The sequence below is a fragment of the Phocoena phocoena genome, chromosome 8 (genome assembly GCF_963924675.1).
Source record: "Phocoena phocoena chromosome 8, mPhoPho1.1, whole genome shotgun sequence".
In the NCBI taxonomy this organism is placed as follows: domain Eukaryota; kingdom Metazoa; phylum Chordata; class Mammalia; order Artiodactyla; family Phocoenidae; genus Phocoena; species Phocoena phocoena.
Window position 1 is genome coordinate 21,071,182 of NC_089226.1, and position 18,045 is coordinate 21,089,226.

The 18,045-nt window shown below is 40.8% G+C and overlaps 2 protein-coding genes across 2 annotated transcripts in view; both read right to left on the bottom strand.

The window, feature by feature from the left end:
• Window positions 1-2,774, bottom strand: part of SIK2 (salt inducible kinase 2) — a 127,106-nt gene extending 124,332 nt beyond the window's left edge. The window contains exon 1 of the mRNA XM_065881842.1: window positions 2,640-2,774. Within this exon, the coding sequence (XP_065737914.1) occupies window positions 2,640-2,774 (135 nt within the window). The remainder of the gene's footprint in view (window positions 1-2,639) is intronic.
• A 13,421-nt stretch (window positions 2,775-16,195) lies between these two features.
• Window positions 16,196-16,444, bottom strand: LOC136127487 (diphthamide biosynthesis protein 3-like). The gene is made up of 2 exons (XM_065883035.1): window positions 16,336-16,444; window positions 16,196-16,260 (listed from the first exon to the last, which is right to left on the bottom strand). Exons 1-2 carry the CDS (start codon window positions 16,442-16,444, stop codon window positions 16,196-16,198), a joined length of 174 nt encoding a protein of 57 aa, XP_065739107.1.
• Window positions 16,445-18,045: the final 1,601 nt, after the last annotated feature.

Genomic DNA, 18,045 nt, shown 5'->3' on the forward strand with positions numbered 1-18,045 from the left:
AAGACCCTTACATTTTAAAACACACAAACTAATATTGATGTCAGTGCATACTATATTGAAGAAATTTTTCTAAGCAGTAAGTATAATCATATTTTATTGATATTGTTCTTTATGCCATATTAATTGTTCTCACTATAATTACTGTATGTTCAGCAATGAGAACCTCAAATAATGTTAAACAACACTTTAAAGTTTCCACTATCCATCTTACTTATAGTATTTGAGGTAGTTGTTGTATTTATTAAAGATACAAATATTTACCCAGTGAATAAAAATAAAAAATACTGCTTTAAATCCTCATTAACAAATAGCAAACTACAGTAAGAAACAATTGTGTCTGTGCTAAACAATTCTTAACGAAAATTACCACAAAAGTTGACAGAGCAACTTTATAAAACTTGACATGTACAGGAACTTTTCTCTTCATTAATGCCTTGCTATCTCCCTCACCCCTCTCATCTTTAATATCTCCAGTTACACTAAATTACCACAACATACCCACCCATCTTAAATTCACACTATTTCTTTTTAAATGTTAAGAACACTTTCTTTAGAAAAGCAACGATAGATGGGTTCTACGGACTAGAAATTTAGCTTTTACTTTAAATCATTTTACACAAATAAACTACGCACACAATTCAGGATCTGAGTGCTCTTTCATGATCTGACCTGTGCCTTCAATTACAAATGCGTTGATCTCACTGATAGCCAAACCATGATACTACTCCACACTGCCCCCTAGCCCTACAAAATATATCAGTTTAAAAGTTACGGTTTGAAAGGACAACCTCAAGAAAAAGTGTCAGTCACTTATCAGCCCCCCTAAAGCAGTTCTTAAATAGATACTATATTACCTAAATTTGACCTAATAAGTAACAGCTGACAATTAAATCTTTCAATTAATACTGATAAGAGCTGATGAGAAAAAAATGTTATGTGCTGATGGGTTTGGAATTCAACCACCTAACAATCTAGTTCAAAAGTTCTGTAGAAGTCCTTTGTGAAATTTGTTTGATTTTTACAGTCATTAAGCAAGGACCCATATAAAAATACACATTACAAATGCCTTCTTTTCATGTAATTAAAGGACAAATAGCATGGCACTGGGCCATCGTTCTTTGGAGGAATGGAATTAACTTCTTTCTTCGTTTTTAAAAATGCTGGTATCAGATTAAGTAATCTCACTATAGTCACATTATTTATCAATACAAACTTAACCTAAATTTCTAACTCTGGTAAATTTGTGAGAGGAAAATTTGTGATTTTGGTCCTGATGCTAAAAACATAAGCCGGATTTCGGCTGCTTCCGGATAAGCAGGGGAGGGCAAAAAGTGAGGATGACACAATGACATATGCCCCTTCTTTTTGGAAATGAAATTCTTCACATTAAGCAAAACTTCTAAGAACAACAGCTACAAAAATCCCTCTAGTTTTCAAATGTCCTTTACCTTACACAGCCATTCTGAAAAAGAATTCTACGTTCATATCCAAACCCTGGTACATTTCGCACTAATAAGGGGAAACACTGAATAGGATGAAAACTGGAAGAAAGAAAAAAACTGAAAAAGGGTGAAACTCCAGAACAACTACAATGAGGCACAGCAGAGGACGTCAAAAACACAAGGTTTTATTCTAAAGAACGGTTTTGTTTCTACCGTTTTTCTAAAGTATTTAATTTGCACGTCTTAAAATAGAGACCCTGAGAAGAGCAGCTCGAAGCGGTGAAAGGAAGGGGGGGCGGGTTAGGTAAGAACAGAGACTTGCGAGAAAATATGTGCGGTGCATTAGAATGTGCAATGGAGGGGGGGATGCTAGCTTCACCGTCAGGAAGCAGTCGAGGGCTTTATGAGTAGAGAGGCAGAATATGCTGCGGCTTAAGGAACGCGTACTCACAGCCAGAATGCACACCTGGTAAAGGGATAACCTAGGATAAGAAAGACCAACCCACCAACTGTGCAAATGCAGAGATGACCATTTTAACCAGCTCTATTGTCTGGAGTAATAGGTGGAAATGCCTCAGGCACGAGATCAAACTAGCCTGACACTAAGTCAGAGATACTGTCTGGCAAAAAGAGAGAGAGAAGATGGACAGTGGCGGCCCGGGCATTCCCGGCCAGTGGCCCCTTCCTCGCGCGGGGGAGGGGCGCCGGGGTCCCGGGAGCAGCGCGAAGCCCAGTCCGGGGAGTCCAAGCACAGGCGGTCTCCTCCTCGGGGCTGGCGACGTCTCTCACCGCGCAGCCCAGGAACACGGAGACTTCCCCTCCCACCCCACCCCCAGCTGAAAGCAGGGAAGACGCGGAACTTGGGCTCCAGAGCGGAGGCCACAGACCAGGTCACGGCTCGGGTGGGAGGCTCTGGGTGAAATTCCGTGTGGCCACGGCGGTGGCCTAGGAAAGGCAAAGCCCCTGCTGGTCGGGCTTCCAATCGGACGACACTGGGGTCCGGGTGACGCGGCCCCGGTCGCTGCGGCGCTCACCGACCCCTGGACCTCCTGAGTCCTCATACTCCCAGGCCCTCTCGCCTCAGCTAGTGACCCGGCCTCTCGGATCTCCCCAGGCCCCCGCTGCGGCCGCCCCTCTCGGTCAAGCTCCTCTCCAGAACCCTCGCCTCGGACGCTCCCGCCGAGCCCCGGGCCGCACCTCCGTCCTGGTGATCCGGTGTCGCCCCAGCTTCACCACGGCGAAGTTGCCTTTCCCCAGCGTGCCCTCGATTTCGTAGAACCCCACCCGGACCGGCCCGCGCTGCAAGTGCCTCGGGCCATCCGCCATGACCATGCTGGGCCCCGCTGCTAGACACTGCGGACTGGAGCGCGGGCTGGAGGGCGGCGGGCAGGCTGGCTGGCTGCTCAGCTCCGCTCGGGCGACGGCCGCTCCGCTCACTCCTTCGCTCAGTCCCTCCCGCTCCGCAGGGCCCAGCCAGGCGCGCGCCGCCGCTGACGTGCGCCGACGTCAGGGGGCCGGGGAAGAGGGGCGGGGGCGGGACTGGGCCTCGATTGGTCACCATGGCGACCGGAGCACCGCGGACGTCCGCGGGCGGGCGGGCGGGTGTGAGGGAGGGCAGATGGGCGGGGCCTGGACGGCGCGTTTCTTCCGGGCTCCGGCGCCCTCCGTGCTCCCAGTTGCCTCGCCGCTGCCAGGGGCGGGATAGCAGCCCGGCCCGCCCAGATCCTCGGCCACCCAGCCGAAGGGCAAGAGCGAGCCCTGGTGGGCGGAGCGGAGGGCTGCAGAAACCTGGGTCTGGCTCGGGTCTCCTTACCCCACCCCGGCGTTCCCCGCCCACCCGGGGACCTTCCCGCCAAAACCTCTCACCTATGACTACGGTGCGTCCTAAATTGGGAAAGGGCAAAGAACTGTGGCTGAGCAATGCATTGCTCACAGGCTCCTTTCTTTGTATCCTTTTTCATCTGTTTCTATATAAATCCCTCCAAATTTGATGTCTCTTAAGAATCATTCTGACAGCATCGCGGGCGCTTGTAGACTCACAGAATGTCAGCGTTGATGAGACCTTGGAGATCACCTAATCCAGGGATTTGAAGCCTCAAATGGGCTTTGGAGACCGAACCCCCTAAAATGTGTGCAATTTTTTGCCTCTTTGAGCTTGCCTCTGGGGAGATGGGACTCTAGTTTTATCAGATTCTCAAACATGTTGGCGACCGGGAAAAGGTTAAGAAATACTTATTTAATCCAATTTCTTTTCAGATGAGGAATCAACCCCAGGGAATGCAGGGAATTGCCAAGGTCACACAGGTAATGCTAGAATCAGGATTGCATATCGCCACACCAATCTTCCATATGGTGACCCAAGGAAACAGATACAGTGTTATTTTAATATTTTGAAACATATTATGTGTCTTTAGACCTTGGTTTCTAAATGCCAGTCTCCAATAAAAGGAACCAGACTCTGGAGAAATGGCTGATTCCCAGACAGAGGGAGGGAAAGTATAAAATGCCCTTGAAAATCTTGTCCCATAAAGCAAAGAATGATGAGGACGTGTCAAAAGGAAACAGGAGGGCTTCCTTGGTGGCACAGTGGTTGAGAGTCTGCCTGCCGATGCAGGGGACACGGGTTCGTGCCCCGGTCCGGGAAGATCCCACATGCCGCGGAGCGGCTAGGCCCGTGGGCCATGGCCGCTGAACCTGCGCGTCCGGAGCCTGTGCTCTGCAACGGGAGAGGCCACAGCGGTGAGAGGCCCGCGTACCTCAAAAAAAAAAGGAAGCAGGAGCCAGTTTGAAGGTACCTCTACTTACCCATCTGGGACAATTTGAGCATCACGAATGAATAATGATGGAAATGGATTATAACAATGAATTAAAAAAAAAGAATCCATAGGTGCTTACTTGTTCTTACAATGTTAAATAAATACTGGGTGGGGAAGAAATGACAATTCTTGATAGTGGAATGTCAACTAATATACATACAAGAAATGATGAAATTAGGAAATCACCATTTTCCAACCATTATAGTAGTAATTGACTCAGATAGAATTATCAATAGATGTTAAAAATCATTGGGTGAAATTTTGCTGGGGCAAAGGATGTTTACACAATCTCAAAGTATCCTCTAATTTCTTATTCATTACAAAGGGATAAAAACAGTACTTTCACGGTGGAGAAATCTCACACACCACCATAACTAAATGGTCAAAGTTAATGTCACCAATTATGGGACAAAATGACATGATGTACCTCCTGATGTAAGGTACTGAGAAGTATACAGTATCTCTTTTGTAGTATTCCTGTCAAAAATACATCTTCTGAATCTAATCACAAAGAAACAATCAGAAAAAAAATGCAACTTGAGAAACATTCTATCCAACCATTGGTCTGGATCAGTGTCCTGAAAGACTGTGGAACTGTTCGAGATTAAAGAGACATGTCACCAAAGGCAATATGTGACCCTGGATTGGGAGAAAAGTGCTAGAAAGGAATATTTTCTATTAAATTTGCCTATGGATTGCATATTGGATAATTTGCCTATGGATTGCATATTGGATATTATTTATTTATATGAATTTATTTATTTATTTTTGGCTGCGTTGAGTCTTCATTGCTGCTCGTGGGCTTTCTTTAGTTGCAGTGAGCGGGGGGTGAGGGGGCGACTCTTCCTTGTGATGCGCAGACTTCTCATTGTGGTGGCTTCTCTTGTTGCGGAGCATGGGCTCTAGGTGCACGGGCTTCAGTAGTTGTGGCTCGCAGGCTCTAGAACACAGGCTCAGTAGTTGTGGTGCACAGGCTTAGTTGCTCCACCACATGTGTGATCTTCCTGGACCAAGGCTCGAACTCGTGTCCCCTGAATTGGCAGGCGGATTCTTAACCACTGTGCCACCAAGGAAGTCCCAATAGTATTATTTAAATGTTAAGCTTTTTGAATTTTATGCTTGTGCTGTTGTTTTGAAAAAGAGTACCCTTATTAAGAGATACACACTGAAGTATTCAGGGATAAAAGTTTTGTTATATGTGACCTGCTCTCAAATAGTTTAGGAAAGATAGATAAGGCAAATGTGGCAAAATGTTAAATTGATAAATCTAGGTAAAGGGTATATGGTAATTCATTGTATTGGTCTTGCAATGCTTCTGTAGTTTAAAATTTTTAAATTAAAATTAATATATATTTGTATACATTTTATTTCATTAATTTTATGTTATTATTTTAATTTATTTTATATTCTTTGTGTAAGATCGTCTGGCTCTTGGGACCTCCACCTGCTCACTGTGCTTCTGCCCTTCACTGTTCTTTTTTATTATTTTATTTTTATTTATTTTTGGCTGTGTTGGGTCTTCATTTCTGTGCGAGGGCCTATCTCCAATTGCGGCGAGTGGGGGCCCCTCTTCATCGCGGTGCGTGGGTCTCTCACTATCGCGGCCTCTCTTGTTGCGGAGCACAGGCTCCAGACGCGCAGGCTCAGTAGTTGTGGCTCACGGGCCTAGTTGCTCCGCTGCATGTGGTATCTTCCCAGACCAGGGCTCGAACCTGTGTCCCCTGCATTGGCAGGAAGATTCTCAACCACTGCGTCACCAGGGAAGCCTGTGCTCTTCACTCTTCCTAAGCAATACCTTATTCTACTGTGAATTATGTTGTTTGTAAAAGTGAAAAGGAAATTGGGGCCGGGGTTGAGGAGAGGTGGTTATAAGACTGATGATCGCTGGCAGTAGTATATGAGGATTCATCTAAGTAGACCAGGAGCCCACATATGTACCCCAGTCAAAAATAGTTCCTATATACCCTTTTTCCAATTAGATTAATGTGTTTTAATTGCTCTGTGAATGGGTTCCTTTAGGAATCTGATGAAAAGCTGCTTACTTAAGAACCAAAAAATACACATAGAGACCCACTAGAGCTAACAATCTCCTTCTTTTGAACAGAAATTAAGTATGTCTTTTGGACAGAAATTAAGATTCATTTCTATCTGATTATTTTAATCAGATAATAAGGCCAACTACCTCCTTGTGCAATCTGGGAATAAGGCTTGATTTGGGGCTGGAAAGAAGAGAAAGGATTGGCAGTGAATACCAAAAGGTTTCTGGCAAACCAGAGTTCAGTGTGAGGGTGCTGAGTGTCTAGAAGTTAGAGAAAGAGAGGCCAGAGGTGGGGGAGAGGTAGGAGGGGCTGGGCCAAAAAATAAATCTTGACCACCTGGAAATGCAGTGGGGTGGCCACTGAAAATTACTGGTAGGTTGTCAATGTAACCCCGAAGAAGTACATGTGGACTGTTAGAATATTGCAACCTTGGAATACATGATTCAGCTCTGTTTCCTAGGTCCCAAAGATCTTCTCCCTCCCCAGTTTCAACCCCGTATGTCTCTTATGTGCTTTTGCTTCCATTAATTGATAATTGTATACAGTTTAGCAATTATTAATATTATCCAAGTTTTGCTTTCCTCTTGCCTTTTTCTCTCTTTCTTTTTTCTCTTCTTTCCTCTTTCTCTCTCCCTACTCCACCCTCCCCCCCCACCCCCACGCACACGCAGCACCACCACCCTGCCCCTTGGGAAAAAGAATAAGGAAAAAGGGAGAAAAGGGAAAATAAGAGAGGCTTCATACAGTTCCCACCTTTTTCATCTCCAGTTTTTGTATCGGTGAGGTAGAGTGCTCTAGTCATCAAATTTCTTATCTGCTTGGCCTTTAAAATGCAACATTCCCAGCTAAGGCTGTGAGTCCACTATATTTGCCATTGAGTTGCTAAAAAAAAATGTTAAGATTACACTTTAAAAAGCAAAAGTATGTACTCATAGAACAAATTAAGAAAATGGTGAAAGTCTGAGATAAGAATTAATTCTATTACATACTTAGAATAAAATGGACTTAGAATAAAAATGTGGAATGGGAGAGGAGTTAGCAAAGAGGTAATGAAAGAATAATTTGAAATATGAGGAAAGAAAACTTCGTGGCTCATAGTGTTGTACATATTTTGCTGAAGCAGATCCCATGAACTTGAAAAACAAAATAGGTATCGTATGTTTCCTTGATCATGAACAACATCTGCATTTTTACCGTTTGATCATTTCAGGACCGAAGAAAAGTCAATACACTGGTAGGCTCAGGCCTGAATTTAGAGTTAGTTCGAAAATTGGTGAAGGCTTTATTAAATGACTTTGCTTAGAAAAAAATAGATTACAAAACTAGAATGAATACTTTGTTTTTTATATTACAGAAGGCAGAAAGTACATCAGAAAAATCCAAATCACTGACCTGTGCCAATTACAAGTACTTGTTGTTATTATAAAATTCAGGTATTCCTGAAATATGCATAAATCTGTCAGGTTAATGAACATGTGGGTGCCACTATGTTTAAGGTACCATTATGGAAATAAACTAGAGGACCGACATTATTTAAGGAAAGCTTTCTTTGGCTCTTTTAAGGGATGGGTAACCATGCCCTGGTTTTAACTTTTTAAGTGTGGTTTTAGCTGTGATGGAGCTTCTGTAAATGAAAAAATGTATGGTTCTCTCTAAACTTTTGAAATAATTTCAAAAATTTTGTGTCTCCTCCCAGATGACAGATTTCCTTAGGATCTTAAATTTTAAAGGGATCTTAGAATCATATGAGTTCATCTTCCCATCTGATACAGAAATCCCTAGACACTTGACAGATGGCATCAAGCGTTGGTTTACTGTTTCATACTTCATGCTTCACTACATGTCTCACATGTAATCTATGTGGGACAGTTCATATCAGTAGAAAATATTCTTTCTTCAGTTCTCCAAGCAAAACATTCCTAAATTCGCTAGCTAGTTGACTATGTTTCTAGCCCACTACTCTTTCTTCTTGTGCTTGCTTCACTGGACTCTGGTTTGTCAAAGTCTCTCTTAAAGTATCATTCCCAAAACTGAATGTGGTAACCCAGGCGCAGTCTAAGCAGTATCGAATACTGGCCATTGACTAGTCCCTCCTTTGATCCAGACACTCTGCTGGCACGAGTGCAGCCAGAGATTGTGTTAGTTTTCTCTTTTAGCAGCCACAGCCTACAGTTAAGATTAAAGCCAACTTAAACCTCTGGGTCTTTCAAAATAACAATTATTGTTACCATTTTCTTGGGTAATTGCTTTTTTAAAAATGTAAATGGAAATTCTGATAGTTAAAATGTCATCTTGTTGATTTTGCTTACTGTTCCAGATAATAAAATTATTTTGATTCTTCACTCTGCCATCTATCATGTTACCTAATCTTAGTTCTCTGAGTCATTTGCAAATTCTACCATCATTTTCTATGTCATTATTGCAGTCATTATTCTTTGTATCACCACTCCTAGTACAAGTGTATGGCTCATAGTAGGTTCATAACTGGATTGGTAAACTAGTGAATAGGGCAAAGCCTGGGCCGGACTTTTAGAGCTTGTCACTAGACATCTTCTAATTTGACTTCCAACAATTTATGCATCAACATTCACTTGATTTGAATTTTCATATAACCATGAGTTCCAGGAAGATCCTATGTCTAGTACTGCTGGGGTAAGATTTTAAAGAGCATCCTCAACATTCTAATACCAGTGTTTCAATATATAAACTACCTCACTCTCAGTTAATTTCCCTTTAGTTCATTCTTTTCTATTATTGCAGTATTTTACTAACCTTCCTTAACCCCAGTAAGTTGTGCACTTCTTTGAGGGTAAGGATCATATCTTAAGTCATTTTTTAAATTCCTTTAACTTTTCAGCAGAAGTCAACAAATGCCGTTTAGTTTGACATTTATTGCATTTATGTGCTATGCACCATGGTAGACACTGGGGATGCAAACATGAATAAGGTGCAGTCTCTCTCCTTGAGAATTTATGGTTTAGAATGGGAACTCTGAAATCTGATAGCTGAGGTATGACTTGTAGGTCTACTACTTACTAGCTGGTGACCTTGGGAAAGTTGCTTAGCCTTTTTCTGCCTCAATTTCTCATCTGTTAAACAGTCCACCTGCCTCAAAGGATTACTATGAGGAGGGCGGATACATAAACAAATACTTAAAGAGGTGAGAGTTAAGAGGTTTGCACAGGGAGCTCAGAGGAGAGTTGATTAAGTTTAAAGGTTCGCAGGAGAGGCTTCTAAAAGATGAAACTTGAGTTGTAAATCCTACTAAGAGTTAGCCAGCTGAAAAAAGATCGGACGAGCATTTGAAGACAAAACAGCATGAGCAATGGTCCCGAAGGTATGAAGAGACAAGATGTGCTCAGGTACCTACCATCAGTTGTGAATGTCGAGACTCGATGAGAGTGTCCACAGATAGAACGGGAAGATACGTGGGACCAGGTCATGGAGGGCTCCTTCTTCCCCTTCTAGCCAGACTGCTGCAAAGTTGCAGCTGGGCAGGAAACTGCTGGAGCAATGGATTCCAACTGTGGCAGCGATGAGACGTAAGGATTGGGAGAGGGATGCTGAAGATTGCTACCAGGTTTTTAACAGGAGTGAACAGATGTAATCAGTTACTGAGAGCTTACCATGTGCCATTCACTCTGCTGGGCACTAAGGTGGGTGAAATAAGGACCCAGCCCTCAAAGAGCATATAATCAATTTCATTCAGACATTCAGTCCTTATTTCTCTAATACATATAAAGATACTCTGAAAGCCTGTTAAATCATTGTAGAAATCAATATATATTATGTCTGTCTACCGAAGCAAAATGAGTTGTGCTAGGAGTCAGATATTCTGCCCTGCCATTTACAAGTTCTGGATACATAATTCTGGAGCTTGGCGAGGAGATCTAGGCTGAAAATTTAGAGACTTGAGGGGTACTGATAGTTGAAGTCAAGGATGTGGATGGTATCATGCAATGGGAATATCAAGATTGAAGGAAAAGATTTTGCAGCTACTTATTGCCTTCTGCTAGTCTAGTCTAGGAGCCTATTACTTACAGCTCAGGGAGATAAGCCCACAGATTCATGGGGGCCAGGTTTTGAGTTTTTGCCATTGTGACTCATCTCTTAAGGGAATAAACCTTACAAGTAAGTAAAGAGTCATTCTTTTCTAATCTTCAGTCTTGGAAAGTGTGTTATATTATGAAAACTGGCACTATATTAGCCTCTAACTTACTAGTTCTTTTTGGACCTGTTCTTTTTGGTTTCGTAGGTATATTTTGGGAGCTGTGAATATGTAAGTTTCAGTTTTTAAATATAATCATATCCAATTTTGGTGACTATTAATTTTAACCTAACCTTAGCAGATACTTTTAGATTAAGTGTTTGTTGAATTTAAATTTCTTATATTTGTAACTACAAAAGTTATTTTAAAATTTGCATTTATTTTTGGTCTTCAAGACTGAGGAATATATTCATTTTCTTAGTTCCTGGTCTAAAGATAATAAAATACAAAAACAAGCCAATTAAAAACTCCCCCCCCCACCTCCCCCTCAAAAAGAGTTAAGGAGAAGACAGAATCCTACAGCATTTGTTTAGCACTCACAGGAGTAGGCAAATAGGGAGAAGTATGCCTCCCTGCCAAGGAGGAGAGGCCAGAGAAATAAAAGGAGAATGGATCAAGATGGGAAAAAATTTTTTTTAAAGTCTAGGGAAAAGAGAGTTTAAAGGAGGAGAATTTCAAGAAGAAGGGAGTACTTTCAATCTCTGAAAAGATGTCAAGCAAGATAAAGATGAATTCATTGGATTTAGTCATGAAGAGATAATTGATGATCTTTGCAGAGGATTTCAGAGTACTGAGGGCGGAAGCCAAACTGGTGTGAGTGGGAAGAGGTGAAGAAGAGTGAATGTAGACTGTTCTTTCAAGAAATTTATCTGTGGAGGAACGAAGATAGAAGAGGATGCAGAGTCAAGAGAAGTTTTGTGTTTTGTTTTATTTTTAAATGGTAGAAGTTGAGCATTTTTGGAAACAGTAAGAAGAGAGAAAGATTGAAATAAAGGTGATTAGAGATCATCTATGGAAGGCAATGAAATCTTGAATGCAAGAGTCAGGAGGTGAGATGCCTCCTTTACTCTGATGTGGGTGGGGGAAGGAAGCAAGGGCAATTTTGACTGCAGGTAGTTTGCAGTCCAGGAAGTTTACTCTTGGCATCGGTTTCCTCTGTGAAGTAAGAAGCAGATTATCCGCAGTGTTAGAGTGGGGCATTGGAGCATAGAGATGAGTTGTGAAAGTTTGAAAAAGCTGCTATGAGAATGGGAGAGGAAATTGATTAGAACACATAGAAAATTTCCTGATCAATAAGAATCTCCAGCTGAAGTGAGAAAAACATGAATTGGTAGAAATACCAATCCACATGGTCGTGGGACTTTTTGTAACCACGTTTGGTCGCCTGGGTGTCAGATTGATACAGGGCTTAAGCTTGCTGAGTGGATCCTACAGAATGTCAAGGGAGTTGAGGATCTGGCAAGAAAAAACACTGAAAACAAGTATCATGTAGTCGGGATAGAGAAAAAAGTGAAGATAAGAAAAGGAAGGGAGACTGATGGGCAAATGGAGGGCTCAAGCATCTAGAGCATAAATGAGATGAGAGTAAGGACATGAAATTTCTTGAGAAGGAGTTATGTCTATGCTAGTATATTTGAATGAGATATTATTTTAGGTGATCCTAATATCCAGGGGATATCCTCAAGAATGGATGATTAAAGTGAAGAGGAATGGTCTACCTCTTTCCCCACTGTATTCCCAGTTACTTAACACAATGCCTGGAACACAGTAAGTTTTCAGTATATATGTGTTCAAAAAAATGAATAAAAATTCTTTATTTTCTACTTCACAGTATATTATACCAATTCTCCTCTTCACATATTTCATTAGTTAACTATAATTATGATAAATTCTCTAAAGGAAAACTACTGCTTGCTATGAGTTTGTGTAACATGGGATCCTGATTCAGTCTGGGGGGTTGGGGTCAAGAAGTTTTCCTAAGGAAGTGACATTTAAGGTGAGAACTGAAGAATCAGTAGGAGTAAGCCAGGGGATGACAGGTGGGGAGAGACTTACCAGTGTAAGTAAAAGATTTCTGAATATCTTGAGGTGGGAAGAAGCTGAAAACATTCCAACTGAATAGAAGAATAGAGGTAGAGGCATGGGGCTGAAAGGGTAGGTTAGGACCATATTACATAAGGTCCTATAAATCATGAAGTACATTTTGATCCATTAGACTTAAAATGGGAAAAGTTGACATGCTATTGTTGTTGTTAGCTTATAAGCATTAATAAGAATTATAATGTTATATGGATGTGTGATTATACACAGTGAAATTTGAAAGCTGAAAGATTATATTTGTCTAAAAAGTCTCCTCCAGCAGCCTACTCCTTCCTTCTACACAACCTTATTCCTTTGGATTAAACAAAGTAAATGAATAGCCTTCCAAAAACCACTATAGAAATGCACTTTTGTTACCTGGAGAGAAAGTCTCTAGGCCTCCTTCTACTCTGCTGTTCTCATTTTTTTCCATTAGCTTCATGATTGGGTTAATTTGGTGTTTGCATAGGGAAAAGACAAGCATCATTAATGGAATATGAAGACCATTAGGAGTAGCAGAGACCTTTGGCTGATGATGGGAAAGGGAGGCTCAGGTAGGCAAGCGTTGTAATGGAGATTTTGAATATTGGGCTGTCCCGTTGCACCTAAAGTTCCAGAGTATACTTGTTTCACAATTTTGTCTAATATAAACCTATGTAAAACCTCCAATTTTGCCAAGGTAGAGAATTACCACAGGCTGGCTGCTGACCCCAAGATCAATCTCAGAGGAACTGTAGGAAATACTGGGGAAAAACTCCAGAGAAATCCCCAGGGACAAGGAAGCCTGTTTTGAACTGGTGTGTGTGTGTGTGTGTGTGTGTGTGTGTGTGTGTGTGTGTGTGTACATCTGAAGCCTAGGGCAGGAGAGTTGTGTGGAAATTAGCGATAGAGGCTCAGACTGCTGGTCTAAGTGTCCTCAAGAATAACAATCAGGGCAGAACAGAAGCCAGAGTGTGGAAAACTGGTGGGGATTGATGGACCTTGAACGTTTACTCACACCTCCCTCTACCCTCAACTCCCTCTAGCACCTAGGAGTACTTCCTTCTAAGGCTGCTTCTCCTTGAGGGGTGGAGGGTGGGATGGGTTCTAAAAGTAGTGCCTTGATCTTAAGTGTTATTTGGTGGCATGATACACAGGCTGAGCAATTAATTATGTAGTCTGGTGCTTGGAGTTCTCCACCTTAGTGTTATCCCTCCCCCTCTCCTTGATCTCACTGGATGTTGACACAGATTGGGATATGCCCTTTGGTCTTTTCCCGTACCAAATGCTAAGACAGAACAGCTGATAGCATCAGAGAAATATATGCTCAAAGGCCAAGGTAATGAGATATCTCAGGAGAAAAACTACTTGAAAAGAAAGCAACAACCTGGATTACAGATGCCACCAGAGAGCAAATATGTTAAATCCAATGGTTAACAAATATAAAATAAGCATAATAAATAACTGATAAGGAAATCATAAAAGTGAAGAGGAAATACTAGGCATGAAAATTATGTTCATAATAGTAGAAAAAACAGAGATGGATGCTAGAATAGATGTAGCTGAAAAACAAATTAGTGAGCTAGAAGATCAGATTAAAGAGTTCTCCTGGAAGGAAGAAAGGAAGAATAAAGAAAAAGAATATATGAAATAAGGCTTCCCTGGTGGCACAGCGGTTGAGAGTCCGCCTGCCGATGCAGGGGACATGGGTTTGTGCCCCGGTCTGGGAAGATCCCACATGCCGCAGAGTGGCTGAGCCCGTGAGCCATGGCTGCTGAGCCTGCGCGTCCAGAGCCTGTGCTCCGCAACGGGAGAGGCCACAAGAGTGAGAGGCCCGAGTACCCCCCCACACACCAAAAAAAAAAAAAAAAGAATATATGAAATAAAAGCTAAGAGATAAAGAAGATTGAATTGGAATGTGAACTTCAACTCACAGAAAATAGGAGTGTCAGGAGAAGAGGAAAATAAAAAGGAAGAAGAGGAAATACTTGAAGAAATGGAAATAAATTTCCTAGAATTAAAGGAAGATGAATGATGATGTATTTATGCAGTTCCAAACAAGAGCAATAAGAAGAAACTAACCCTGACAATATTATAATGAAATGGAAGTTTTACAGGCAAAAATAAAATTCTAAAATTTTCTAGAGAGATAGAGCAGATCAATCACCAAGGAATAAGAATCACCAGGATCTCAGACTTTTCATGAGCAAAAAGAAGATAATGGTAATATTTTTAAAATATTGAAAAGACAAAAGAACATTGAGCCTAAATTTATATCCAGCCAAATTGTCATTTAAATGTGAGGGTATAATAAAAATATTTTCGGGCACATAAGGTCTCAAAAGGTTTGTCACACAAAGACCCATATTGAAAAGAGTATTGGAAAAGGTCCTCAAATAAGAAAAGAAGCAAATCCAGGAGATGCTACTAGAGGTGTATGACATAAAGATAATTAAATACTTGGATAAAGTTTGGTGTTGTCTTTCAAAAACTACCAAAGACCAAAGAAAAGAAAATGAGAAATTATGTCTACCATAACCTAGAGTTAAGTTCTGCACAATATCAAAATGTGGTGTCTTTAAGTTAGACACTTCTTTAAGATAGAAAAAAAAACCAATAAATTTAAAGAAAGTAGAAGGAAGGATGAGTAAAATAATAGCAAAATTAATGAAATGGAAACAAAAGTAACAATACAGAAGATCAACAGAGCCAAAAGTTGATTCTTTGAAAAAACTAATAAAATAGGCAAGCCTGTGGCAAGAGTGATCAAGGAAAAAAAGGAAAAGTAATTTAAAAACTAGTATTTTCTTATCATCTTTTAATCTCAACTTTAAGACCTCAGGAGTCTGGAGCATGAATGAGATGAGAGCCAAATATGTCAATGTTATTGTTTGTAGTATCATCTCCACACTATAGAAATGCATTTGAAGAAAATGAAATGGGCAACTTCCTAGAAAAATATAATCTACCAAATGAATTAAGAAGAAATAGAAGGCCTTAATAGTGCCATAACTTTAAGAAATTAAAGCAATTTAAAAAATCATCTCACAAATAAAACTTTAGGCCAAGTGGTTTCGCAGGCAATTCTACTAAACTTTCAAGGAACATACCATATTAAACTTAGTACAAACTGTAATAAAGACTAGAAAAGGAGGGAATACTCCCAACTTATTTATGAGGCCATATAATCTTTTTTTTTTAACCAACTAAAAAATAAAATCTCTCTCTTTTTTTTTTTGCGGTACACGGGCCTCTCACTGTTGTGGCCTCTCCCATTACGGAGCACAGGCTCCAGACGTGCAGGCTCAGTGACCATGGCTCACGGGCCTAGTCGCTCCGCGGCATGTGGGATCCTCCCGGACCAGGGCACGAACCCCTGTCCCCTGCATCGGCAGGCAGACTCTCAACCACTGCGCCACCAGGGAAACCCTAAAATCTCTTTTTAAATTAAAGAATCCTAATGACTTTGAGGTAGATGAAGCTGTTATCAGATAATGAAGTAATTAGGTGTAAGATATAAAAATAACAAAACTGAGAGAAAGAAAGCACTGATTTGAAATTATCTTCTTTAAGTTTGGATGGAAAATTAAGAGCACGTCCAATTCAAAGTTCTAGGTATGTCATGTGGTGGACTTGCTTCTTCAACTTGGCAGCCAATGGGAAGAATCCACACTCTATGGACCAGCAAACTAAAAAATGACTGTCACCATGAAGAAGTCAGTGACTTTGCGTTTCAGTTTTCTGTCTTGGCTCATTCCCCAAAGTTCATGCTTTGAAGTCCTAAAGTCTTCTTCAACATTTAACTAGTTCTTCGTTGGTGGAAGGGGCTGGGACTGTCTCTCCACATGTAAACTGATTTTTGTCATAAGTCACTTTTATAATGAGAGAGCAGCTAGGGCACGTTACCACATCTTCCCTATTCTCCAGATCTTCCTTGGTGATGCAGAAGTTACTCCCACATGGGCAGGGGTAGAAATACTTCTCCGAGTCCTCGTCATGTTGGAAGTCCTCAGTCTCCCCCTCGTCGTGAAACATCGCCATCATTACTGGGGCCAGTAGAGGTCTGTCACCTCCGCTGTCCGACCCAGGCCAGGGCATATCCAACTTGGCCATATAATCTTGATTTTCAAACAAGAAAAGGATAATATGAGAAAAGAAAATTACAGATAATTTCCTGAGGATTTTAAGTGTAGAAATCCTAAATAAAATATTTGCAAACTAAGTCCAGCAGAGTATAAAAGTAAAATATACCATGTAGTTCACAACATTAACAGCTTTAAGGACAAAATAACATGATTATCTTAAAAGGTTTTGAGAAATATTTCATAGAAATCGAGCATAAATTCATGATAAAAATTCTTAGCAAATCAAGAATTTGCTTAACCTAATGAAGGACAATTATGTTATGGCAAACATGGGGAAACAGTAGGAGCATTCCATTTAACATCGGGAATGATTAAGGGTGCCCAGTATCATCATTTCTATTCAACCTTGTATTGACAGTTTTAGCTAGTGCAATAAGGCAAGAAAAAGAAAGTAGAGGCTTAAGGATTGGAAAAGAAGAAATAGAATTGCCAATTATTTGCTGATGACATGATAGCCTCGTAGAAAATCAAAGACACCTGGGGCAAAGTATTATATTATTAGAAATAATAGGAGAATTTAGCAAAGTCAGTTCATTTCTATACACCAGTAACAAATAACCATAAAATGTAGTTTAAAAGAAGATATCACTTATGATATATTTAAAAAATCAGATATATAGGAATAAAAATTTTTAAAAAGATGTGCAGGACCTCCTTGGAGAAAATTTAAAACTATTGAGATTCATTAAAGAAGTCCTAAATAAATAAAGAGAAATACTATGATACATATTTCTTATTTCTTAAATGGAAAAAAACTTTAATATTATAAATATTTCAATTCTCCTCATATTGGCTCATAGACTTAATGCAATTCCAACAAAAATTTCAGTAGGATTTTAATGGAATGTGATAGTTTATTCTAAAATTTATGTGAGGACTTCCCTGGTGGCGCAGAGGTTAAGAATCCGCCTGCCATTGCAGGGGACACGGGTTCAAGCCCTGGTCTGGGAAGATCCCACATGCCGTGGAGCAACTAAACCTCTGCGCCACAACTACTGAGCCCACGTGCCACAACTACTGAAGCCTGAGCACCTACAGCCAGTGCTCGGCAACAAGAGAAGCCAGCACAATGAAAAGCCCGTGCAGCACAATGAAGAGTAGCCCCCACTAGCCACAACTAGAGAAAGCCCGCACACAGCAAAGGTGACCCAATGCAGCCAAAAATAAATAAATAAATAAATAATTAGAAAAACAACTATGTGAAAGAATAAAGGACCAAGAAATCAAACATTTCTATAGAGGAGTAGGGAGGGGAGATTTGCTTTATTAGCCAACAGGGTTTATTTTGAAGCTGTAGTATATATAGCATGATATTTGTTCAGAAATAGAAAAATAAACTTTTGGGCAGGTGGAAAACTCAGAAGCAAACCCATGCATATATGGAATTTTGGTATATGACAGATGTGACCTGGCAGATCAATGGAGAATGGAGGGACTATTCAATAAATGTATCTGTAAAAACTGGTGATCTATAATGGAAAAAATGATATTGATTCC